This window comes from Python bivittatus, unplaced genomic scaffold, assembly GCF_059951505.1.
Source record: "Python bivittatus isolate LINGU-HERP-01145 unplaced genomic scaffold, Pbiv_v1 ctg000080_np1212, whole genome shotgun sequence".
Lineage (NCBI taxonomy): Eukaryota > Metazoa > Chordata > Lepidosauria > Squamata > Pythonidae > Python > Python bivittatus.
The window spans coordinates 72547921-72575383 of record NW_028277035.1 but is presented as its reverse complement, the minus strand read 5'-3'; the positions used below and the strand labels follow the sequence as shown (position 1 = coordinate 72575383).

The 27463-nt window shown below is 39.4% G+C and overlaps 1 protein-coding gene across 1 annotated transcript in view; it reads left to right on the top strand.

The window, feature by feature from the left end:
• Positions 1-27463, top strand: part of LOC103061671 (contactin-6) — a 160066-nt gene that overhangs the window by 45953 nt on the left and 86650 nt on the right. Inside the window, exons 3-5 of the mRNA XM_088134694.1 lie at positions 4783-4878; positions 17574-17777; positions 21505-21607. Of these exons, the coding sequence (XP_087990820.1) occupies positions 4783-4878; positions 17574-17777; positions 21505-21607 (403 nt within the window). The remainder of the gene's footprint in view (positions 1-4782; positions 4879-17573; positions 17778-21504; positions 21608-27463) is intronic.

Sequence of the window (27463 nt, the reverse complement as noted above, 5' to 3'; positions counted from 1 at the left end):
AAAATACCTAGCTCTAGCACAAATGCACTAGAAATACACATGGGGTGATAAAAGGACCTAATGATAATATTAATATAAGAGAAGAAACTTGCTTATCAGCTAAGAAGTTCTTTTGGGACAGCTTCCTGATCCAGTCATAGTTAACCAGTTGTTTCTGAAAAAAAATATATTTTGTATTTATATTTTGCATTTATTGGTATATGGATGTGAGGGCAATCTGGCTGCGACATCTGTCACCCCATTGATTGCCAGGGTTGATTCGGCTGATCTGGCTGGCTAGGCGGGTGTCCCCTTCCTCCCTCACCACTCCATGTGCGTCCCTCCCGAAGCTGCGCGCTCGGTGGAAGAGGAAGACCATCCCAGATAGAAAGAGTGTACCGATCTTCAGTATATGGTGGGTTTTTTCTCTTTTTTTCTTTTTATTTATTGTTTGTTTTTTGTACTACACACTGCCCAGAGTCACATTGTTTGAGTCGGGAGGCCTTATAAATCTTGAAAATGAAAATGAAAATACATACATACATACATACATACATACATACATACATACATACATCTTCCTTAAACTAGGGTAGGTTTGAACAACATTCAGAACTTCACACCTGAGTTAAAAATACCCAGTAGTTTTGTTCACATAGCATTCTATGCCCAAACAAATGCCCTATTATGGCTTAAAGTAATGGTCTTCTTCATACAAGAGAATGGCTGGGTTTGTGCAGCACACTGAAGCCAAACTAACCAGACCCAACTTAGCCTAGGCAAGTATGTTGTGCATATCTAGTCACACACAGAAGCCAGCAACTGACATCCGAAGGCACTTTATCTCTGAATCTGGAGGGTTTTTTAGGCACTATAATCTTTCCTACCATGGGTATTGGTAAGATCAAAAAAGTCAGGATGGTGGATGCAACTATAAAGTCAAGATCTCATTCCTTTTTAACATGTGTTCCATGCATCACACACATGTAAAAAAGAGGGGGGCTTCAACTGCACAGTTGTGCACACTCTCCTGATTTTTGACACCCCCCCCACCTGTGGATGTCCTGTTTCCAACATCTGCAAAACACAAAAGTAAAAATATTGAGCGGTGAGAAAAAATGCCAGCATCCAGAACAGAAGAATACTATTCTGTGGCTAATCAGAATGCCACAAGTAATAAGTTTTTCTTTTCTTTTTTTTTTTTAAGATCTCCAGAACACTTTGAATACATTAGATGCTAAAGCAAGGGGGGGGGAGAAAAGGTGTGATAATTGAAGTAATAGCGGCTGTCATTAGATGAAATGTGGAACTGTGTAGCCTACAATTAGATTAGCTGCCTAGAATTACTTTTGTGACTGAGGTAGTGTATTGGTTGATCCAACACTCCTTTGCACAGGTATGTCTTTTGTGCCAGCTTCCAGACCAGGAGGTTCTGCTCCCTGTCACTCATCCCTTAGTCACTTCCCAGGTAACACTGCAATGGGTTCTATATGGGTCTGCCCTTGAAGAGCACTCAGAAACTTCAACTGGTGCAGACTGTGGTGGCACACGCAGTTTTGGGTGCTTCAACATTTGTCCTGTTATACCACTGCTGCACCAGTGGCATTGGTTGCCAGTAAGTTTTTGGGTAAAATTCCAAGTGCTGGTTATCACCTTTAAAGCCCTTCATGGTTACTTATGGTTTAAAGTCTAGGTTACTTGTAGACTGTCTATCTCCAATCTGCTTGTTTCACCAGATCTGACAGGGAGGGCATGCTTCAGGTCCCTTTTATGAAACATTGCCATTTACCAGAACCAAGGAGGCATGCCCTATGGAACAGCATGAGCCTGCCCCTCTAGACCTTCTGTAAGGCCTTTAAATTTTGGGATTTCCCCAAAATCTTAGGGGTGTGCCAAGATGTGTCAGCCCCACTAGGCAGACCAGACCAGGAAATCCACTCCACCTTAGGCTAAAGCTACTTTTGCTGAGACCGCTATAGTAACAGAATATTGCTATTCTCCTCCTCCTTCTTATACTTCAATGAATTAAGGAGGTGTCTGCCTGAGCCATTTCCAAATGTTATCTCATTTTTCTTGACTTAAAAAATGTTTCAGCTCCTTTTGTCTAAGAGATGGTTGCTGCATATTTCCATTAAGGACAACTTCCTTAGTCTCTACAGGATGTTAGGGAGCCCAATAAATTTGTGTGTTTTACAGAATTGTTATGCAGAGCCTCGGTTTTTTATTTATTTATTTATTTATTTGTTTGTTTGTTTGTTTATCCTTGTACTGTATTTTTTCATGGGTTATGGGTTTTTATTGTTTTTGTATGTATTGTTTGTTGTCCAGAGTTATGTATTTCAGATAGGCAGCAATATACATTTGGGTGGATGGATGGATGGATGGATGGATGGATGGATGGATGGATGGATGGATGGACAGACAGACAGACGGGTGGATATTAGGTTCAGCTTGATACTGGGCAGCTTTCAGATTGCATTTAGGTCTAGTGCTGCTCCTAGATCTATTGCTGGGCAAAGAAATTGTTTTGTCTTTTGTACCAGTCTTCATTCAATTTGATGAAAAAGAATTTGTTTAAGATTTTGTTTCAAATTAGGTTTTTTGGCAGGTGGGAATATTTAATGGAGTATGGTGTTCTTGCATTTACAGCTTTGGTGTATGTGTAGAATCATAAGGTAATCCTTTCAAAGACTTCCCTGATTTCCCACACTTCAATGAAATCTGAAGGAAAGCCATCACGGGGGAATGTCAGTTATCAGGCTTTTAAAGCAGTATCAAACCTGGTTAGTATTTCAGTGGGAAATGACCGGAGAATACTAAGAACATAAGCTAGATTAAGAAGTTGAAAATATATCCCAGAAGAAGGAAATGGCAAACTACTATCATTCTTTTGCCAAAACGAAACAACCCTGCATAGATGTATTCATGGAGTCACCAAAAGTCAAGGTTGACTCTACAACTACCCATAGGATTTCTGAGACAAAGAAACATATCCTAAGTGACTTCTGAAATCTGCACAAGTACAGTCCAAATTAGTCATATGCCATCTCCTCTACATATTAAATTTTAAAAGAATGATTAAATTGAAATTAAATTAAATTAAATTAAATCAAATTGTTAAAGGATTAACAATTTCAGCCAATCTTTTTCTTCTCCTCTTTTCATTTTGTTGCTTGGTATTCTGAGATATTCAAAACTCAATCATTACTTTAAGACTAAAGTTGAGAACCATGTGGAGTTAGAACAAGATTTTGAATGTGAACTTTATAACATTTCAGTGATGTGTAAAGACAAGTTTCTTATTAAGATAGCAGCTGAGATGTGAGTGAAGACTCAGTTATAATTTATCATAACTTAAAAATGTAAAAATGAACAGAATACATTCCATTTCACAATATTTTGTAATATGCATATAAATTCTAAGTCATAGATTAAGAATAGCCTCAATCCTGTTTTTAGGAAAGCTCTAAAACCTTGGCCTTTCCAGCAGGCTTGGGGGCAGGGTGATTTATGAACCCAATTAGATTTTGATATTTTGATCTTTTTGTATTTCCTTGATGTACCATTTTATTGTTTTGTCATTATAGTTGCTTTTTTATTTGTTTATGATGTGTTTTAAACTTTTTTATATGCTACCTGGAGTTACTTTTGTGATTAGTTGGCTTATAAATCCAATAAACTAGCTAGCTAACTAACTAACTAAATAAATAAATAACTTTACTTACTAACAAAAAATATATTTCTGCTTCCAATGCAATCTTGGTATATTTTTTGGCTGACATTAGAAGCAAATTCCATTAAATTAAATGTGGCTAATATTGTGTTAAGAATATATAGAACTTGGTTTACATTAAAAAAAAAATTCCTTACTTTAGTCTGATTGACTAAACTGAAGATAGGATAAAGCATAACAAACTTTTCAGTACCAGGTTCCATCATGTGATCTCATAATGGCCAAATGCCACTCCCACTTATTTATTTTTTTTTGGACAAATTAAAATTGCCAAGATTATCAAATCTCATGAGATTTTGGTAATTTCATCCCTGAATTCTCATGCGTTCTAACCCATCATCTGTTGACTCTTGGTGTTCCATGTGATCTGCTATGAAATCTTCTGCAAAAATATTGGTTGAACTCTCTTGAGATTTTTTTTATCTCTCCAGCTATTTTAAAATTTAATTTAAAAATATTTTATTTAATTTGGGGACCTATGGACATCATTTAGCAATGAACTGAATAATCTTGTGCCTGTATTATAGATTTCTGGAATAAAACAGGTGTGATATGTTAGCATAGCCTAACTCAGTAGATTTCACAGGAGTCACTAGCATATCTAACCTAGGCACACAGAATGACCATTTTATAGAATAAACATCTGGTGGAAAAATCCATTGAGTTTTCAGAACCAGTGGCAGAGGAAGAGATGCAATCAAATGCTTTTAAAACATAGAAAATGTGTTTTCCTGTTGTTTAAATTCATGGCTCTAATCTCCATACATATTTATGAGAGTACACAGTGTATTTATGTGAGGTTGTAATTTGTTGCCATCCAGTTCAGCCACCTCTAAATAGACAATAACTTTTCAGAAAGTAAAACTCAAGAAGCAAAAGATGAAAAATATTACAGCACACCGTTCTTATACTTAGGCTGGAGTCATCTTAGCATGGACAACAACACTGGCTTTGTGGTTCCAAAATGGATACATCTAACACTTCTTTCTCTCCCTCCCTCCCTCCCTCCCTCCCTCCCTCTCTCTCTCTCTCTCTCTCTCTCTGTCTGTCTCTCTCTCTCTCTCCTCAAGATCTTGAAAACTTTGAAACTAAAGCAAGAAGCACTGTATCAGTCAGAGAAGGACAAGGAGTTGTTCTATTCTGTGTACCTCCACCACACTATGGAGGTAATATGAGGCATTTTATATTATGTTCTTCAGTATTTGCCAGCACAAAGAACAGATGTGTAGAAAGTCCTATGAATTTTTATGTGTATAAGTTTTTGGGACAAAATCTAATTTAGTGCATGAACATACCTCCTATGATTTATGATAGCAATGGCTGGATCTGTCCTTTCCATTCTCTTCCATCTGTGTGGTTATGGTGAAATTTGTAAATGTGAGTAAGGTTTTTTTTTTTAAATTATTATTATTATTATTTTTAAAACATGAACTGAACAACATTTTCATCTTTCTGAACCAAACTCAGTAAGTATGGTCATTTCCATATTGTGAAGGCATACCGCACTGCTTTTTTCCATCCTGTTTATAAAGAAATAGGCAAATTTTAACTAAGTACTTATGAAAGCACAGAATCAATATAATTCTCTCCAGTTCTTGATTTATGGTAGGATATAAGAAAATGCTGTTTTCTTTCCCTTCTGATCCCATCCTATCCACTGTGCCAAGTAATGATAACTTAATACAACTAGTTAGAGCAAGCTGCATACAGATACAATAATCAAGACTGCAGTGGAGACTTTCAGCAGCTTATCATGGCCTTGGATACACTGAATAAGAAAGGGAAAATAGAATTTTATGGCAGCCTATTATGATCTATGTACATATCCCCACTGTACTTACACTATGATGGATTATGCTTCTAATATACAATTATCAAATAATGGATAAAAAAATTATCTCTGTTTCCATCTTCTTTTACTGCTCCATTGCAAGCAATTTTTCATAATTTTAACTGTACTGCATAGCTGATGCTTTCTAATTAATATAACATTTTGTTTTCATACTGAATTAAAGTTCCCAATTTTTCATACAATAAGGTGAATTATTCAATACATTTGGCAAACATGGGTTATTTTGAATATGACTTCCAAAATGGGGACAGCTAAACCCCTCCACATTTGGCTCTAGAAAGATGGACTATTTCCAAGCCTTGCTTCAATTATTCAAAAAAAGAAAAAGCCAAGAGCTCCCAAAATCCCACTTTGCCTGTAATTTCACAAAATGCAGATATAAACCAACTAAATACTCTAAAAATGAGTGGATAGGTAGCCCACATGTGAATATATGAACAGGATTGCTGGTTTGTTTGTTTTGCTTTTTTGCCTCTATGAGTTGTTTTAGAGTGGAAAATGGGTTTCATGCCTATGGAAATTTATGGAGACCTCTGTGCTCTGTCAGTTTCAGAAGAAACCTATAAACCAGCTTCATGCTCCAAAAGGAACCAAAACCAAAGATTCTGTTCTGAAGAATCTACTTTCAAAAATCTTTAAATGGTCTGATGAGATCAAAATTAGCATGAAAAACAACCTTGAACAGAACAGATAAACTGAAAATTACTGTGTAATACAGAAGAGCCCAAAGTCACTGGCTCTGACTGGAGTATTTGAAAAGGGTAACTAGCTAGTACAGGTTAGGGGAGGGAAGACTCCTGAAAAGCAATGTGTGAGAAGAACTGATTCAGTTAGCTTTGCTGGTATCAGTTTCTGCTTTCACTTATTAAAGCAAGAGTCCTTATAATTTTAGAATCTTAGAGCTAAGACCTAATCCAAGGTCTTGATCAGTGCAAGATCCCTTGTGTTATCACTGACAAATGACCATCCAACTTCTGTTTGAAGATCCCTAGCAAAGAAGTCATCATGTCATGTTGCAATTTGTTTCACTGACAGCTTTTCCAGTCAGAAACTTCCTCCTGATATCTAGCCTGAACCTACAGTATTTCCTGGTAGTTTCTACCCACTGCTTCTTCTCCTGCACTCTGGGAAGTCCACTTGATAACTTGCTTGATAATCTGTTTAAAGGCATTGTGAGTATAGACACCAAGTTGATGGCTCTGTAGTTTCCATGTTCTCCTTCTTCCGTATTTTGAAGATGGAAATGACATTTACTCTGTTCCAGTCTTTTGGAATTCTCATTGGACTTCTAGACATTCTGACAGCAGTTATGCAGTCTTCTCCACTAGATCCTTCAAAACCTTGGGATATAATTGTCATGCCTGCAAATTTCATGTATGTAAATTACCTAAATTCACTCCTACCTTCTCTTTGCCTATCCTAGGCTCCCTCCTGCTCCTAGTGCCATAACCATGATAGCCAGAGCTCTATTTCTCTTCTGAGAGAAAACAGATGGATTATAGCAGTTAAGATGTTTTGCCTTCTCATTATTATACATTACTGTTTTACCACTTTCTCCTTGCAAGGGACAATACACTAGGTTTTCCTTTTATTTTTAACATTCCTAAAGAATCTATTTTTGTTATTCTCAGTATCTCTTGCATGCTTCAGCTCATTCTGAGGTTCAGCAGTTTTTGTCAGATTTCCTACAATTTTTAAACACTGTCTTGTATTCTTCAATTATTTTCCAGCCCTATACTTATTCCCTTTTCTCTTTGATATTTTAGAGAGTCCTATGTGTAATCCACACTGACCTCTTTAGATTTCTTCTGTTTTTCCTTCTTGGGGAACTGTTTCCAATTGTGTTTTCAATATCTAATTTCTTATGAACTCCCATCCTTCCTGGACACATCTCCTTACGGATTTGAAATCATTGGATCCAACTTAGTTTCCCTTAGAGTTGATTAAAATCTTCTATTTTAAAGTCCAGTATGAAGTTCTGACACTCCTCCATCCTCCTCTGGATATCACAAATTCAAGGACAATATAATCACTTTTCCCAAAGTGACAATTACCTTCACTTCTTCAACCAATTTCTCCCTATTGTTGAGGATTAAGTCCAGGATAACAGACCCCCTTATTTCTTCTTTCACCTTCTGATAAATAAAGTCAGCAAGAGAAGGCGAGGATTTGTTGGACCTTAGATTCTGGCAAGTTAGATTACCAAAGATGTAGGATAATTGAAACCCCTCATTATCATTATTGCATACCTCTTTGAAAGACTGCTATCTGATGCAGAAATACTTCATCCAGGTGGTCTTTATTAACTCCCACAAGGTCATCACTTTTATTTCTCTCTCCTTTTATTTATACCCAAGTACTGGGTCTATTCTTTTCAATAAATTGTAGCCTTCTGGTGTTTTATGCCAATCATGAGTATTATCCCACCAAATTTCAGGGATACCTATCACATCATATTTGTCTTCCTGAATTAGGATCTCCCTGTTCATTTTCCATACTGTGTGCATTGGTACAAAAACATCTGAATTTTGAGCACTCAGATACTACTGGTGTCTGTGCTGTGTCCTACAATACTCTGATTTCACATCCTGGGTTCCTGCCTCTCCTTTTGTGTTTTCTTGGCCTCAATCCTTGGATGCCTATTCAGTTCTGAATTTTTGCTCCCTCCTCCTTTCCTCCTAGTTTAATACCCTCCTGATGAAACTAACAAGATACTTGTCAAACGCTTCCCATTTTTTTAAAGATATATTTTTATCTTTAAATATAAAGGGGAGGGGAGGGGGAGTGGCAGTAGTCATCAGGGAATCCCTATTGGCCTTCAGGGGCCCTGCTCCACAAGTTGCTGGATGTGAGACCCTGTTCCTGAGGTTGGGCACACGGGATCAGTTGGGAGTGCTGCTGGTATACCAGCCTCCCTGCTGCATAGCAGCCTCCCTGCCTGAACTGCTGGAGGCCATCTCGGGGTTGGCAGTGGAGTTCCCCAGACTTATGGTCTTGGGGGACTTTAATCTGCATCCCTGGGGTTGGCCTCAGAGGTGGCTCGGGAGTTCATAGCTACCATGGCAGCCATGGGCCTATCCCAGGTCATCGATGGCCTGACTCGGGACAGTGGTCACACTCCAGACATGGTTTTCTTGTCGGAGCAGTGGCAGCATGATCTGGTGGGGGATTTTACATTATCCCCCCTGTCATGGTCAGATCACTCCCTGGTGGCGGCAGGATTCTCCTATGCTGCCCCCCTCCGCAGGGAGGCGGGACCTATTCGAACGGTCCGCCCCCGGCGACTGATGGACCCGGATGGGTTCCAAAGGGAGCTGGGGGTTGTTCCTGAGGCCTTGCTGCACGGCCCAGCAGAGGCTCTGGCCACAGCCTGGAATAAGGAGGCGGCTGGGGCCTTGGACAGGATCGCGCCTGTGCGTCCTCTCTTGGCCCATCACTCCCGGCGCTCCCCGTGGTTCACGGAGGAGTTGAGGGAGCTGAAAAGGGCTAAGAGATGGCTAGAGCGCCGCTGGCGGAAAACCCGGGACGAATCAGACTGAACACAGGTTAGAGTGGCTATTAAGGCCTACCTAGTGGCGGTAAGGTTGGCGAAACGTCAATATTTCTCCACTCTTATTGCATCCTCAGAGTGTCGCCCTGCAGCCCTGTTTAGGGTCACCCGGGCCCTCCTGGGAAAAGGCGGGGCGGGGGACTACTTGCAGGGTTGTGCAGAGGAATTTGCTGAACACCTGATAGATAAAATTGCTCAGATCCGTTCTCAGTTGGAAGCCAAGCGTGGAGTAGGTCCAGAAGAGTTGACCGGGGAGCGTTCTTGCCCAGTTATCTGGGAGCGGTTTGATCCTGTTGTCCCTGAGGAAGTGGACAGGGTCCTCGGGGCTGTCAGCGCGACCACCTGTGATTTAGATCCGTGTCCCTCCTGGTTGGTTAGATCCACCAAGGAGGTGACCCTAGGGTGGGTCCTGGTGGTGGTTAATTCATCCTTGCAGGAGGGGGTGTCCCCGAAGCCTTTCAAAGAGGCTTTGGTCCGCCCTCTCCTCAAGAAACCATCGCTAGACCCCACCTTCCTGGACAATTTTCGTCCAGTCTCCCATCTCCCCTTTTTAGGGAAGGTGGTAGAAAAGGTGGTCGTGCGGCAGCTTCAGAGGATCCTGGAGGAAATGGATTATCTGGACCCCTATCAGTCAGGATTCAGGCCTGGTTATGGGACAGAAACAGCATTGGTCGCACTTTTAGATGATCTCTGGCGAGAACGGAATGGGGGTAGTGCATCCATCCTTGCTCTTCTTGTCCTCTCGGCGGCTTTCGATACCATCGACCATGGTATCCTTTTGGGTCGGCTGCAGGAGTTGGGGTTGGGTGGCACAATGCTGTGCTGGTTCAGCTCCTTTCTCCAAGGCCGAACCCAATCGGTGTTGATAGGGAGCGAGAAGTCCAGCCCCCGGCCCCTACTGTGTGGGGTGCCACAGGGGTCAGTGCTTTCACCGCTCCTATTTAATATTTACATGAAGCCGCTGGGTGAGATCATCTGGCGCCATGGAATGAAATATCATCAGTATGTACCCAACTATACATCTCCATCCCTGGTGCCTTAAGTGATGCTGTGACTACCCTTTCGCGGTGCCTGGAGGCTGTGGGGGCCTGGATGGGGGACAACAGGCTTCAGCTGAACCCTGGTAAGACGGAGTGGCTGTGGATACGGGGAGCCTCAAGATCTAGGACTTTGTCATCTTTGGTTCTTGACGGGGTTGCACTACCCCAGACAGACCCGGTGCGTAATTTGGGGGTTCTCCTGGACTCACGACTCCTGTTCGAAGAGCAGGTGGCAGTCGTGGCCAGGAGGGCCTTTGCACGACTTCGTGTCGTGCGGCAGTTGCGCCCCTTCCTGGATCAGGGGGACCTCCGCACGGTCACTCATGCCCTGGTCACCTCTGGGTTGGACTACTGTAATGCGCTTTACATGGGGCTACCCTTGAAGAGTATCCGGAAGCTACAGCTGGTGCAGAATGCGGCGGCGCGGACAGTTCTTAATGCCCCTAGGAGGGCACATATAACACCGCTGTTGCGCGTGCTGCATTGGTTACCAGTTTGTTTCCGGGTCCAATTCAAGGTGTTGGTTATCACCTTTAAAGCCCTTCATGGCACGGGACCAGGTTATCTGAGGAACCGCCTTGCCCTGGTCACTTCAGCCCGTCCCACTCGGTCCAGCAGAAGGGGCAGGTTGCAGACCCCACCGGTCAGGGAATTTCAATTGGTGGGGTCTAGGCAGAGAGCCTTTTCTGCTGTAGCGCCCGCCCTATGGAACATCCTGCCTCCTGAGATCTGGTGTGCCCCCTCCCTCATGGCCTTCAGGAAAGGTATTAAATCCTGGCTTTGCCAGAAGGCCTGGGGGCCAGAGGAGGGCTCGCACCTGTGGAGATGGCTGGTGGGATGATGGGTTCCCCCCCCCCAGCATCTTACAGATTTTTATAGGGCCAAAATTAGAGGAGGTTTTTTACGGTATTTTAATATGTTTTTAAATTATTTATAGTTTTTAGCCATCTTGGAGAGAATTGTATTTCTTCGTTTTTATTGTGAGCCGCCCAGAGTCACCCGTGGGGGAGATGGGCGGCATACAAGCCGAACAAACAAACAAACAAACAAATAAATAAATATTGCATTTTTTCCTAAGAGTCCTTTGTGAAGGTAGCATAGGCTACCAAAAATCCAAATCCTTCACAATAATGCCATTTGCGTGACAGTTTTTGACCACCAACATCCTGATTTCTCTTTTTCTGCAATAATCCTCAGCTGAAAGCACTGATGAAAAAAAATGCTGTCTATGGTCCCAGTTGCTTCACTATCCTTTCTAATGTCTTGTAATCCCCAGAGATTCTTTCAAGGCCTCATTTGGTCATGTTATTGTTGGATATGTTATTTGGTCAATCCTCACTTGGATCAAGAGGAAAGGATAATTGTCCATAGTTTTGAATAGTCTTGGTAGCCTTTATGTCACATAAAATGCTTCAGATAAGTGTTTCTGGAAGACAACACACTTCCCACATTGTCATATTGGGTCTGCATACAGCAGCCTTGGTGCCACTTAATTACAACTCTCACACTACAACAACATGCCTCTTTCTCTGAGTGGCTCTTGGATTTCTTTGATTCATGGGAACTCAAGTATCTTCTACAATGTTATGTGGCAGGGGTTCTCCATTTTTTTTCAGGCTATGGAACCTGCTAGTTAAAAAAGAAAACCCAGAATCTCAGATCAAGAAGTAAACTCTTGTGATAGAAAATTGGCTACATTCAGATGAACCTTTTTTTTTTTCCTTTGACCTTAGTCTCTTAAAAACCATTGAGGTTTAGCCAAACCCAGTTTGAAAAACCTAGTTCAATGGCATGGTTTATTCAGGTAGCAGTTGATTGTCCTCTAGAGGAAAAACCTGATACCAGTTCCTGAATTCCACTGGTACTGAGTGCTTCCTGTTCTTGGTTTTTGTTTTGTTTTGTTTTTGATGGGGTGAAGGGATATTCATCCATGTGTTTGCCTCTGCCAAAGGGCTTTTTCTCCCCTGTTCTTTGGTGTTTTCTTCACTTCTCTATGCTTCCTAGAAAGATTCAACTGTTCTTGTTTTTCATCTTCCCTGATGAATTTCAGTGTAGCAACTCTCTCTTCAAGTCCCTTCACTTTCTCCCCAAGAAGGAAACAAGTTTGAACTTGCAGCAGGTATAGTTCGGGTCCTCTTCAGCTTCATACACTTTGCAAGTCACAGTGAAGCCTCCTTCACTATCCATGTTACTTGGAGCTTTCTTTGCCAGGTCCACTAGCTAAATCTTCCTTGTTTGCTTGTTATGGTCTCAAGCACTCAGAAGCTGCCTCTCTGGGTGAGTACTAGTGTGGACTGAAAGAAGAAGGCAGAGAAGAAAAAGTGCCTGCCTCTTGACCTCCCCTGCTGAACTCCTGTTTGTTCCTGTGAACTTGCTCTCTTGAAACTGGATTCCTTATAGGCCCCCTTGAATTGTCCCAACTAGGTCAGCAAGAGCAATGCTCCTATCAGATATAGTGGGCAATCATTCAGGAAACCTATCAACATCACTCAGGAAACTATTGGCAGACATTAGCAGTCAATTATAAGCAGTGAACATCAGTCTCTCTCCCTCTTGATTCTTCTATCTCTTCTGCCTTTTTTAATTCTCTTGCCAAATTCATGTTTGCTCTCCCTGCTTGTTTGCTTACTTCACTGCTTGCATTTTTGAGAAGCCATGCTTTGAATGTTAGGCACATCTCCCGGCCAAAATACTGCAGTTATGATTTCACAAACCTCCTATTGCTAAATCTGTATTAACTGTATTATGCGAGCTTTTCTAGAGAGAGAGGGAAAGGTTTTCAAAAGGAAAATATCTTTGATAGGTCCCAAGTGACTTGCTGTTTCTAATTATAGTCACATAATATTATAGGAAGTCAGCATAAAGTTCCTCAGAAAGTACTGCTGTTTAGAGAGTCATTATCATCCCATGGGTTTTGCAACTGAAAACATAAATAATGTTTGTAAAATGGCATTGAGGATGGCAAGGAGTTTCAGGGTGAAGAAAGGAGGCAACATTTGGAAATGAATCTGTTGGCAGAAAGTTCTAAACTCATGAATTATACATTTAATTAAGGGATGCTAAACTGCTAGATTTCAAAACTTCTGATTTACTGCGCTTTATTTTAAAAAATAATAATTTCCATGCCACTCTTGCCACTGCTGGAGCATGATAGAGAGAGATCCACCATCAGCTGTCAAATTCCAGGCAACAAGAAGGAAAAATGTGACAGAAGGTGAGAAGAAACCACAAAACAGAAGGGCAGTCAGTCACACAGATCAGAGCAGCAGGGAAATGAGGTACCAGCACCTAAAGGAGACAGCCATGTCAGGTGGGAAGGGGAGAGATCCACAAAAAAAGTTAGCATAAAGGTTAGTTGGTCCTCAAAACATGTCAGTGCATAATCCAAATATGTATGCGTGTGTGTGTGTGTGTGTGTGTGTGTATGGGTCCATTCTAAAGGAAACACTGAATGAAATAGATGTCTGTGGCCACTCTTGTAGCTCACTTCCATCAGTGCTGGTTTAATGTCCTTCTGGTACAGCACCAATGAGGTAATATGTTAATTCTGTAAGCAGCGGGGCAGAACTCAAGGCATCGTTGATAATGTTTAGGAAAAAAGCATAGTGCAAATCTACATAAAATGCCTATATAAAAATAGATTTGGAAACAAAACAAAACAGCCTATTTGTATCTCATATTAGCTGTATGAGTACCTGACACCATACAACGTTGCTCAGACAATATCAGAATCCACAGGAAATCTATTAATTTAACAAAAACTGGCTTTGGGCATATAATTGAACATGCATTAGTTCCTGCATGTACAAACAACCATGATGAGACAGAGTGGAAGTCAGAACATACTTTTCTATCTGCAAATGTCCACTCTACATATATGTGAATGTCCTGTGGACATGGACTTCATCTGAGTGGTGAGGTTTATTGGGGCTGCCCATGTATGGCCTTTCCCTACTTGCACCTACTCTGATAATGTTTCCTTTTCTACTGTGTTCCTATGCCTTCATCTTATCCCCAGCAAATTGAAACACACTGAAGTCATTCTTAGCTATACTGGCTTTAAAGTAAGTTTTCCCCATATTCCGACATCATCCAAGGGCAGCCTCAAGGCACCTAAAATCTGTTGGGCTTTTTTGCCCATCACTTTAGAGGGAAATTAGGTGACTGCAGTGACCTGAAACAAAGGTAATAGAGGAAGGATAGGATCAGCGGTGGGGACAGTCCATTTTATACCAATATAGTTTCTACTGACTAAGCAGTGGGGAAGGGCAAAAGATGATAACTTATTTTTACTGAATGTTTGGATAGAGCTACCAAGTGACTGAAAGAGAAAGAGAAAGAGAAATCAGTTTAGACAGTGAACCCACTATGTGACCCCTTAATCACACATTTTCTTATTTTAAAGGTAACAATTTTGAAGGTAACATGTTTTGGAGGCTGTTTTGGAGTTTTTTGCAGTATTAATGAATCAATTAATAAATAAGGTTTATTATGGTCATTGACCAATTTTTTTAAAAAAGATGACAATTTCTGAGAAAGTAAATAAAATAGTAATAAAATTAATTATGAAACTGACGTGATCAATGCGTTACATATTTACACATGGTACAGCAAAACTTAGCCACATTCAGGAAATAAAATCAGGTTAGTTAGACAATAATTATTGTAAATAGAATGAATACAGGTGGCCTGGAAATCTGAGATGGAGAATTATTATCTGCGGCTGGACATCTTTGTAATAAGGACAATATAACAAAATACATCTTAATGTTTCACTAATTTCTTCACCACAGAGACAAAGTTTTTGTTTGAATCGAAAATCCTGAAATTTTCCTGTAAGAGCAGCTGTTGGAAAGGCATTAAATCTTGTCAAAGTTAGAACTCTTCTGAATTTAGAAACTGTACATTTGCTTAAGTATCACCCTGGCTTCAAAAAACTACCCATGAACCCATATTTAGATAGAGCAGTCAGATCTAATCAGCTTTGCTAATCCAGGGCATGCTGTTTTTAAGGGCTGCCAAGATGTACTCCTTTCTAATCATCAGAGTTGCATCAGGTGAGAAATGGTAGCATTTCAATTTCTCATGCAAAGTCCTACTCCAGGACAAAATAAAATCATCAGTTAAAATCAGGGGGACAAATCCAAGGGGGAAATTAGAAGCTTTAGCCAATACAAGAGTTTTAGTCATGCTGGCCTTATGTATTAACCATGTATGCTATTTTCTGCAGAGTCTTCACCTCCTCTCCCCCTGCCAAAGCTTTTTCTGATTAACTTGGAAAACATACTTGGTACTTCTCCCCACTTACACAGCACGAACTGTCTACCTCCCCTTCCCCCCGCTACACATTCAGGATTTTTTGCTTTTGTGTGCCTTTCAGTCACTCTTGACTCCTGGCAACTAAATGAAGAAGTCCCTGCAGTTTTCTTTGCAAGAATTTCAGAAATGCTTTGCCCTTGCTTTCTTCCTAGGGCTAATAGGGAGTGACTGCCCCAAAGTCACCCAGATGGATTTTGTGCCTAAGACAGGAATGGTACTCATGGCCCTATCAGCTTCCAGTCCAGCGCCTTTAAGCACTACATCAAACTAGTTCTTCTGAAAAGCAGTAAACCCATGTTCAAACATGCCCCAAGCAACAGCTGGCAAGCATAGAGGGGGATTGCACCATGAAATGACATAAAGAATAACCAGCTTTTTTTTTCCTGTTTCACCTCATAGCCTCAACTAATCCCCAACCTATATTTGAGGAAGCTTAGCATCAATTTTGGCTCTAAAATGGACTTTTCTTTTTAAGCAGGCAACAAGCCACAACAATTTTTTTGTGAATGCAATCTGATGACCTTCATGAGCTTTGGTCAATATTACACTAATAGGATCCCACAGGGCTGGGGTCAGCCAGCACCTACTGACCACTGTAGGCTGCTGCAGATATGCCACCCCCCTGCTCTCCAGACTGTACACTAACCTCCAGAGCCATTCTTCCTTGGTCAGTGGGAGAGTCCATTTGTAAAATCAGGGTCTTCCCATGTCCATCAAGACTGTAAGCCCAAATAGCATCCGACTAACTGTGGCTGTGAGAGGCTATAAGGTGAAATAAGAAAGAAAAAGCTGGTGTTCTTTATATCATTTCCTGGTGCAATCTCTGTGCTTGTCAGCTCTTGCTTGGGGTATGTTTGAACATGGGTTTACTGCTTTTCAGAAGAGTGCTAAACCTATGTTTAAAAATAACCTGACAAAATAGCTATCAAGTATGGATGGGTTGTGAAGTGGAAGACTGTGCGAAGTTATGATGGTTGTGTAGGCAATGAGCTATCCAGAAATGGGCCTATTCCACCCTAAACATGGAAAGTCAGTGGGTGACTTCGGCCAGTTGAGTTATTATCACTCAATACAGGATTGTATTTATAGGAAAATTGGAGGAATGACAGCTATGTATGCTTTCTTGAGTTGCTAGAGAAAATACAGGATAGAAATCAATCAATCAAATAAATAAATAAACTGGTTGAGTTTTAAGGGTTTGCTTTGCTTTCAGCCTCTACTACTTTTTTCAGCCAAGTCAAAAGTGAGAAAGATTGCCATCTTCAGATGTCACCTTTTATCTTTGAATCATTAAAATAAATCACTCCTGGCTCTCTGAAGACAAAATTAAAATAAATTAATAGTGTTAGGATCACACAGGCTTGCATTTCCTTTAACCTAATTCTAAAGTAGTTTTTACTTATAATTATCAATGAACTTTGGAAAGCATGTCTGTCTAATATTATCATATTATTGTGATGATCCCACAATCTTGTCTAAATAAGGAACTGAAGAAGGAAAACAGTAAAAGCAAGAACAGACGAGGTCTTCCCTTTTCTCTTTTGTCAGGCTAGTCCCAACATTGGTGCATAGGACTGAGCCTGTTATCCTGGATCACATGCAGTCTCCAGGGTGAAAAGTCTCCACGGTTGAAAATATTTATGCAGGAATTGCTTTGAAGCTGACATTGAGGGCTGTGATCTGTGAGGGCTGAAATGTTACAAGTTGAATTCCAAATCATCATAACCTCTGTGATTTAATACTTTAACAGTACTGAATCTATTTGTGCATTCCAATTGCTTCTCATCATAGAGGCAAATGTTTTAAAAATGATTTTGTCTTTTATATAATAGCATTTGGTATATTATTATTTAAAGTAAGCACTATTGTATCTGCAGTCACTCCAGGATAAAAATGGAAAGAGGTGTCTACATTAAAACACACACACACACACACACACACACACACTGTAACATTGTGTCCTATATTTACTGATATATCCTGTTTTATTTAATCAAAATCAAAGCAAATGTAGACAATTAATTAAAAGATGTTCTAAACATGCTAACTTTCCCAACTTTGTTAGGAAAATATATGCAATAAGCATTTGATGTTTTCCAGATTTATCATACGCTTGGATTTTCAACAATAGCCCCTTATATGTTCAGGAAGATGATCGTCGGTTTGTCTCGCAAGAGACAGGAAATTTATATATTGCCAAAGTGGAAGCTTCTGATGTGGGCATCTACACTTGTGTTGTATCAAACAAAGAAATAAAACGAAGTGTGCAGGGGCCACCCACGCCACTTGTGCTTCGTAGTGATGGTACGTTTTTGTTTTTGTTGTTTTGTTTTAATATAATCCTAATTTATTACATTTATTCTGAAATGGCACCCAATCTCTGCAGGAAAGTAGGTAGATTTGCATTACTCATTTAATTTAAGGATTCTTGGAGTCTTTGCTTCATTTCTAACTTTTGTTGATAAAATGAAGGAATTGAGTGAATGTGTAAAGGATGATATTGTCAGCTTTTCAAGGTAGTCCAGACAAGAAGCACAAACCATGAGTACTAACACTACTTTTATTGTAAGGTTACAGTAATAGAACCTTGTAAGTCTGAAGGTGCTTCTCCCCTCCCTTACTTTTACTTTCCAGAAAATTAGGGAGGGTCCCCTCTGAAATGCATTCCACTCCCTCTTTCCTTCTGTGAGCTGAGACACCTTTTACATGATGGTTGTCTAGGCTGCAGATCTTCCTCCTGTCTCCCAAGGTCATTCTCATATCCCATTATAGATTTATGAACGGTAGATGAACACACTTCAAAACTGGCTTCAGTTATATGGTGCCATTTATTCTTCCAAATAAGTTGGAAAATATGTCGGGAGAATATGCTAGGAATCCTCTGTTAAAGAGTAAGTCTGTGAAGTGATCCAGTTTAATGGAGGTTTGACTGGACCACTCTACTGATTTCCCTGTTCCAAAATGTGAGTATCTGCTTTGCCTACTTGCTTCCCCTCTTCTGATGTTTCCTCCAGCAGTTCCAATGCCCTCCAGTAATTCTAATAAGATAGGCAGAAGCTTCCTCCACCCATTAGAACTACTGGTAAAGGCTTCAAGTTATATCAGGTGACTCCTGAGGTAAATCCCATTACCTTGGTAAGGAAAATTGTGTTGCCTCCATGATGCAATGTGCCTCATCAAGGGGAATCCCAACTCAGATCTGTTAGACTGCTAGTCCCTATCCTGGGGGAAGGGGGAATATTGTTGTTGTTGCCATTACTACTGCTATTTCAACCCAATAGCCAGAGTTCTCTGGGTACTTTACAGGTGATCAAAATAATAAACAATAAAACATCAAAATAGAAACACATTTATTAACAACATAGGAAGAGAGAGAGAGAGAGATCCTACTATAATGGGCACTTAAAATCAAAACTAACTGTACCTACATACCTACCTACCTACCTACTTTGGGTGAAGAGGAAAGTCTTAGTTTAGATGAAAGGATCAACATTAGCACCATACTTGTCTTATAGGGAGGGCATTCAGAAGGGGGAGATCCCACAAATAAAAAGGTCCTTGTTCTCATAGGTCCCCATCTAATGTTACTTGGAGATGGCACCCAGAGTGCCTATAGAAGTACAATTGACAGGAGCCATTTTTTGTAGATATTGGGATATTTCTGTGGATATGGCCCTATTCTGTAGATATGTTTGTAGAAATGGCTCCAAACCATCAGTTTAAAATAGCTCTGAATGGCTGGCAGTCAATGCCACCAACAAAAGACTAGGTCATTTAACTGTATCCTAGATAGAAGCCTTGAAACTCTGTTCTATCATGTTTAAACTGTCCTGCAAACAAAACATGCCACATAACCCAAATTCATTGCAATGGAAAAGAGTAGACTAAACCAAATCTTAATTCCCATATTCACTGAATTATTTCAAGAATCTTCAAATTCAGATGTGACAGGCATTTGTTGTTTGGATGTAAGATGCATCAAACTAGATCTAATCCAGCTTAGGCGCTGAAGCAAGAAGGCTCTTTTCTGAAGGAAACTTTTTAATTAAATGTTCACAATTGAAAATACATAGTTCAGAAATCCATTAACAAATGAGATTGCTTCCTCCAAGCCATGGACCTAAGCAGAGTACACAAAATGTTTTGATGAAATAGCAACAAAAATGCAGAGCATTTCATACTCATACTACAGAAATAAAATAACACAGAGAACTTGGAATGGTTGCTATATCCATAATGAGATATATAGGTGAGAAACATTGTGGAATCCTTTAAATTAGAGATTATGTTGTTAGATGGATAATATTCACATTAACATCTCCAGGCCCAGCACTCAATTATTTACTTTCCCCCAGTAGATATTTGCTTCAGGAAACAACAGATGGTATTTGTCTGTAATATTTGCTCCCTAGTGGCCAAATCATTTGTGTAAGTAGAGTCATCAGTGTAGTTCCTAAAGGTTCCTATGCACGGCCCACTCAACAGTGCCTTTTTCCAGCCCCCTATGTGTGGGTCTGTCCCTCACTAAACCCCAGCAAGGCCCATAGGCTTCATATCTTCCATGCAAAGTCTCAAAGAGGCTGCCTTTGTTGGAAGCCAGAGTTTTCCTTCTTCCTAGTGTATGGGAATAAAAATGGCAGGGCAAATGAAGCAATTCTGTTTTCTTTCACTAGAATAGCCAGGGAGACAAAAACATGAGGCCTGTTTCTCAAAGCCACAACAAATAAAATACTGTGTTATTGCTGCCAAGAGCCACAGAAATGAAGGGATTGTCATCCCCTTCACTGGGAAGAGCAGATGTGTCTCAGAGAAGGAGAACTGGGACTATGTGTATGCCTGTCTTAGCTAGAGGACAGGGGAAAGTTTGGGGATGTGTAGGCCTGACTGTATGTCTCTTTTTCATGCTTTGGCCAGAACAGCGAAGAAATTCCTGCTGACATGCTTTCATTGGCCCCTTTTACTAGGATAACCCACTTCTCCTTCAAATGTCTTAGAGTTATCTGGGATTGGGGTGGACATCAATTGGAAAATCAATTCTAAAATTCATTGTAAAGGTGATAGAGGCTGGATTAGGGAATCAGTTTGTAAATTTAATTTAATGTAAGTTATTGTAGTTGAGGAAAACACATTTACTAATAGATGGGGGACAGGTAATAAATTTATTTTACAGCTGGAAGGAGGAAATAAATGTATTAGTAGAATTGTAATCAGAATGGGTGTTGAGAAGGAACCTAATTAATTTAAAGGTCTATGCCTGCATTTTATGAATTACTGTACATCATTTAATTAGTTAAAATTGACATTAAATACATTTGACTGGGTTGTGCCCAATTTTGTGAAGGGCTTTGCCCTCATGGCAGCCATTTCAATATAGTACCCTTAAAGTTGCTTAGCATGCTAAAGATCATTAAAAATTTTGTTTTACCCTTGATGGTCTATTGTATAACTATGACTATATCTGCTTGAATTCATGCTACATAATACCTTTCTCCCAACCTTGTGCTCTCCAAACATGTTTCTATGTTAGGCTTATTATAAGAATGGTTTCACTTCAGTTCCTATAAACATCAATCAGTATATTCAACTCTGGCTTCTTCAAAATTAAGTCAGAAAAGCATTTGGCAGGGAAATTAAACTCTTAATGTTTGGCAGGATATTTTTTGAATGGTTTTTCTATTCTGACTGATTGGCAAGACTTTAGAACTAGATTCATTTATTTATGTATTTATTTTATGAATTGGAACAGAATGCAATGTGCTTTCTGGCAATTACCAAGGCTGGGCCTCATTTCATAATCTGGATCAAGAGGTCAAGGGGAGCTCACTGTTGTGAGTTGATTTATGGAATTCACATTAGTCATTGTAGAATGATGAAATTCTCCATAGTGGCCCACTTTCACTGGAAAGACACTTATTAGTTTCCATGGGAACAAGTAAAGCCACCGTTTTTTGTTGTTGTTTTTTAATGCTGCTATTTTGTTGTAGTAAGTCTGAAGCGCAACTGGATTGCAAGCTGTTTTGGTATTCAACAGGTGTGATGGGGGAATATGAGCCAAAGATTGAAGTGCGTTTTCCAGAAACTATGCAGGCAGCAAAAGGCACATCCATTCAGCTGGAATGTTTTGCCCTTGGAAAGTAAGGATTTTCATCTTTTGTTTAAAAAATAATAAAAAAAAATTGGTAATAAAATAAAGGCATTTCTCAAACACTTGGCTAAATAGGGCATTGGATTTGAATGCTGACTCATGGTCACAAAAATTATTTTATTTAGCATTTTCACATGATTTGACCTTATCAAAGATGAATGTACAAAGTTTTACAGATGAAATCCATATTCATTCATTTCACATTCTAATACAAACTTTCCAAACCTCCCCTTATCAAACTGATATGCAAACAAAATTGCAATTAACTTTCACAATGCATACTTTTGCAATGCAGCTTCCTCCCCCGCCCCCCCCCACACATATAGCAATGTATTATGTTATAGAACTCTATATGCAGTCATACATGTATTGTTAAAAAATATGAACATTCATCTCCTACCTCCACTCCGGGATATACAAATATTATACAACATCTGCAAATGCTGCAAAAAAAAAAAAAGCTTTAGAGAAAGTTCACAAGCAAATGAATATCATAGAAAACGTAGTAATAAAACACATAGTAACGTTCATGTCAATATTTCAAACGCAGCAGTGCAAATGACATGAAACAATATGGTTTAAACATTGCTTACCTGTTTAGTTGCTTTCAGGCTGTATATTTAAGATTCAATTTCAACCAAAGTATTTTTATTTAAGCATTGACAAAACTGATATCAGTTTTCTGATAACCAATATGTTCACACACCTTTGCACATACTTCCTAACTATAGAAGGTATTTCAATATGCAAAGCTTATGTTAACACTGCAACCATTTACATTTTCCAAGGTCATTTTATGTAAAGCTGATTATTTTTTCACTTAAGAGTGTGTGAAATATCGGTACTCTTATGCCTGTGTATATAAAGAGTTCTTTCAAAATAATTACTCCAGGTAAGTATAACATATATGATTAATCAAATTAAAATTCCTCATCAGATACCTGCTTTTAAATAATGCACAATTATTAGCCTTACTTAATAACAAAGAACAAATACAATTGCCACCAAATCCTGTTGGTATCAAACAACATAAAAAGTTGGTACATCTCAGTTACTATGGCATGCAGTCTACAGGTTCTGTAATTTTCTGTGAAGGCAGTAACCATTAAATAAGTATTTTCAAATCGACTTCATTATAAACATAACTAGTTTAAGGAAGTTTTCCAGCTATCTTGCCTAGCTTCTCTTTAGTAAATCTTTAATGCTAAAATCCAATGTGCACAGCTCTGAACACACCTGTCCAAGCTTTCACCTTCTAATCTGTAGCGCTACCCATTTGAAAGAAAAATGGGCCGAGTCAGTACTCAGTGTCTTTGTTGACTTCCTTCTTAGGAGGCAGGCCATTTTCTACTTTCCTGTTACTTTCCATTTATTACTTAACAGGTATACTGATAATATAGTCAGACTGAACCCAGCAATAGCTTAAAAACAAACAATGAATCTAACACCAGCGCTGAAAAATAACACCTCCAAGCCCTCTGTGATGCTACACGGGGGCCTAGAACACCCCCAATAGCAGCATGTGATGAAAAGAGAGGTACTCTCTTTACAGCCCACTTCTCCTCTTCTAAAACCATGGCCAGTGCAAGCTGGGTTCACCAACTAAATTGATTCTCTAATGGAGTAGACAGTACAGATTAGCTGGTGACTCTTAAGTTTTCTACAGCTCTCTAAAGCCCCAGTCTTCTTCCAGAAAGAAACAGCTGGAATTTTTCTTTTTCTAGTCAGATATTAGCTGCATGTTCTCAGAATGGCAGGAAATGGAGAAGTAGATTTACTGACTGGGCCAATAAATGAAGGCTTCTGCCCCAAATCCAGGCAAAAGTGGGGCCCATGGAATAAAGTTGGTGGGGAAAGTATAGGCAGAAATGCCAAGTGCTTTACTTCTTTTCAATACTTTTCTGTTCAGTTGTTTAGTTTTCTGGTTTCTTTTTCATTTCTTTGTGTGCTGATTATTGATTGATAGCTCCTGTACGTAGTTAGACCTCTTATATCAATTATTTTATTCTGCAACAATTCACTTGGTTGCCTTTATTAAAATTAAAGCCCTTTTTTTCATTGTAACTCTGGTGTTCGATTTGTGCTAGCAACACACATTCTAAAACTGCTTGAGGCTGGTCATTTTGTTTAAAGGGAAAAACTGGATACATTTGTCTAAAAGCTTAGGCCTAGGGAAGTGGGTTCTCCTGTAAGTTGATTCCTCCCAAAATGTAAAATAAGCAAATGAACATCTCCCAAGTCAAACACAAGTGGCAACAACTTACCGTATTTTTCCAACTATAAGACGATACTTTTTCCTAAAATCCTTCCCCTAAAAATTGAAGGGCGTCTTATTCAAGGGAGTCAGCCGAGAATCACGCGGTTGCAACACTGCCCATACTTTGTTTCTGCAGAGAGGCTTCCTCCTATTGCTAGCCTCCAATCACGAGTGAAATAGCTTGTCTCCCAAACAGACTTCCTCCAGTCACGAGCCTGATGTAACTGACGTCAGCTGATGCTGAACAAGCCAATTGGAGGAAGGCTGTTTGCAGAGACAAGCTATCGCAGTTTCACTCATGCTTGAATGTAATTAGTTATGCAAAAGAGCCTGGAAATAGAGCTGCAGAGAGATGGTTTGGACCTCCTCCCACCGAGTGTATCAAGTAAATGTTAACTAATTACTAAATAAAAATGTGTTCTGCACTATCTTTAAAATATTGATTTCTTAATTTTGGGTTGGAAAAGTGGGGGTCGTCTTGTACATGGGGGCGTCTTATTGTCGGAAAAATACAGTAATTATCTATCTGTGGTAGAATCTTTTCAACTGGGGGAACTGTTATATCCAGACACCCTGGAATTCAGTAGTAGGGGTGATTCCAGGATGAGATTTAACAGACTTGCATTATGTCTTTGTGACATATTTCCTTGCTATAGATATCTTCCAATAGAAGAGAACATGTGTAGCTCAGGGTTGAACTGTAGAGTCCTTGGTGTTCTCTGAGCTTGGTTGTTTTCTTGCAAACGTTTCATTACCCAGCTAGGTAACATCTTCAGTGCTAGAATGGGATGGGGTTTGCTCTCTGTTTATATACAGTGGCATAGATGCACTATATATAAACAAAGAGCAAACCGCATTCCATTCTAGCACTGAAGATGTTGCCTAGCCAGGTAACAAAATCTTTGCAAGAAAACAACCAAGCACAGAGAACACCAAGGACTCCACAATAGATATCTTCTCATTTCCAGAAAGCCTCTGTTAGAAGATTACAGTTGTATGGGCTGTGCAATGCTCATTGAGTTACAGTATGTAAGGTGGCTATATGGATCTTCTTTTAAGAACGTAAGCATAAACTTAAAGATAAAAACATAAGCAGTGTCCTACTCATCTAGTCCAGCAGTTTGTTGTCACAGTGGCCAACCAACTGCACAAGGAAGCCTACTAGTTTCCCAACAAAAGCTTTCAGAGGCAATCCCATTGCCATCAAAGCTAATAGCCATTGATCTACATTGATTTCTTTCTTTACCTTTGGAGGAACATAAATTAGCTGGCTGGTCTCAGCATTGCAAGACTTCTAGAGCTACCAACTTCATTTTTTGTTGTAAAATTCATGTGTGAATGAATCAGTGCTGTGTAGGGTTATACCCAAGTACATCTGGGATCATGAAATGCAGCTAGCTGGTACAAGGCTTTTTGAAAAAAAATAATTAAAAAAATATTGGCCACTTTGTTTAAATATGACAAACTTTTCAACCAAACCGCAATTCCTACAAAGTGCTCCACAAAAGCAGCTGTCTCCCCTCAGGCTTGTTTAGAGGGACACGTAGCTCACAAAGTGGGATATTTGTAATACCTTTATTCCCAAGCCAACATACTAGGTGTCAAAGCCTGACAAAGTTGTCAAGTTGCTGCCAAAAACCTACCTAGCCAGTATGAAAGGACTGCACTTTTTATAGATTGCTTTGTCTCTTCATTTGTATATTGGGGCCATATACTTAAAACTAAATTTGATTTTGAAAATTTAATGCCATTTCCTTGACATTAAACCTTATTTCATTAATCATATATGACACCTAACCCAGGGAGGAAAACCCAAAGGAAGAAAAAATGAATTGCATAAGTAGGCCAATAGATAAAGATGACTTTTAGCATCTTATAGCATAACTCAGCCATCACTGTGGCAACCTATCACTAGTGTAGATGAGCCTTATATCACTATAGTGATGTCTGGGTGACACGATAAACCACAAGTATAGAAATGGGCCCAATTTTGTCAGGGTATGAAAATCTTTAAAATAAACACTTAAAAAAAATTGTCCCTCTGCCCTTTTTTCAATAGTTTTTGCCAAAGCAATTATCTGAAAATTCTGGTTTCTGCCCACCCCCCTCCCCTCATTTTTTCATGCCATTTTTATTGTATCTATACTTTTTCTTGGATACCCTTATGCAATTTGGAGTCTTCCAGCTTGTGTAAAACTGTGATTTCCATTTTCCTCAACCAATATGATGAAAAGAGTTGTAAATGAATATAGCTAGGGGCACTAAGCTTTGAGGACCCTGGAAAAAAAAAAATTGAAAAAAACCAACAACAACTATTTGCTTTGAAACACATTTGATGAAAAAACCAAAACCAAAATTCTGCTTATTAAAATAATAAATAAGCAGAAAGTAATTTTCCGGAAAGAAGTCTTTTATGTTTTAGGTGAGGAATTGGAAAAGTTACCCCAGCAAAGAAAATGTTATTTAAGTCCTTCCAATCCTCTTCATTTTCCTTCTTGTAAGTGGAAACACAAATTGTGTATATTACCTCTTAATGGGATTAGTTTCAAGAAACGAAGGTCAAAGGACTAATTTAGCTTTGCTGCATTTTATACTATTTGACAGGAGATAACACAGTTATAGTGAAGTACCTGTCTCTCACCCCGCAAAAAAAGACCAATTAGGGATCAAGAAGAAAAAATAGAGTCAAATTATAACTACAGCAGAGTTTAACTTAAAAAGAAAAAAGGACACCACTATCTGTCATAATAGTCCAAAAAAATCACAATTAAAATTTGAGATTAACTCAGGTCTAGGACTCTTACCCAATTAAAGAAATTTGAACTGGCTAATAATTATGAGTTTTAGTCACGTAATATAGTTAGCCTGGTGTTGAAAAGGCAGGTTTCCTATTTAAAGACCTCCATCAGATAGTCAGGCAGGCACACTTACTCATTTCTTTTCAGAGCTTAACACAGAATATGCAAATGTACAGAAATTAGATTATGTTCACATTAGATTATGCACACATTCATTGTGTGCCAATGAACATGTGCATGGGGTCCACCAACAGGCATATATCAAAATAAACAAATTAGAAAAAAAAACCACAATGTCTGCATGGAGTTTCTTGGACAGTTCAAGAAAACTGTTGTTTGAATGACATTTCATGCTTATCAGGTTTCTCTTCCCCAGCCAACCTCTTGTCCTACGCTCACTTTCTATCCTGTTCAGCAAAACATAAACAGAACCCTGCTCAGTCAGATGGAACTGCATCCTGGGTCCCATGATAACCAATCAGAATCTACCACTCATCTAATATCTGGTATGTCCTCAAGATTGCAAAACTGGCACCGAATCAGATTCTTTGTGCCAAAGTGGCAATACATTGTAACTAGAAGTCCAACTATTATTCAACACCACCGCCCCACTGTCAAACCACTTAGTTAAATTGGTGCTGGGAAACATATTAGCAATATCAAAAATTGTACAAATATTGGTATTTAGTCAAAAGCACAGTTCTCTTCTAAATCTATCTTATCAGTGTACTGTGTTGTGTGCTGCATTATTATATTTATCCCCCAGGAACCTCTGCCCATCACTGGGTGG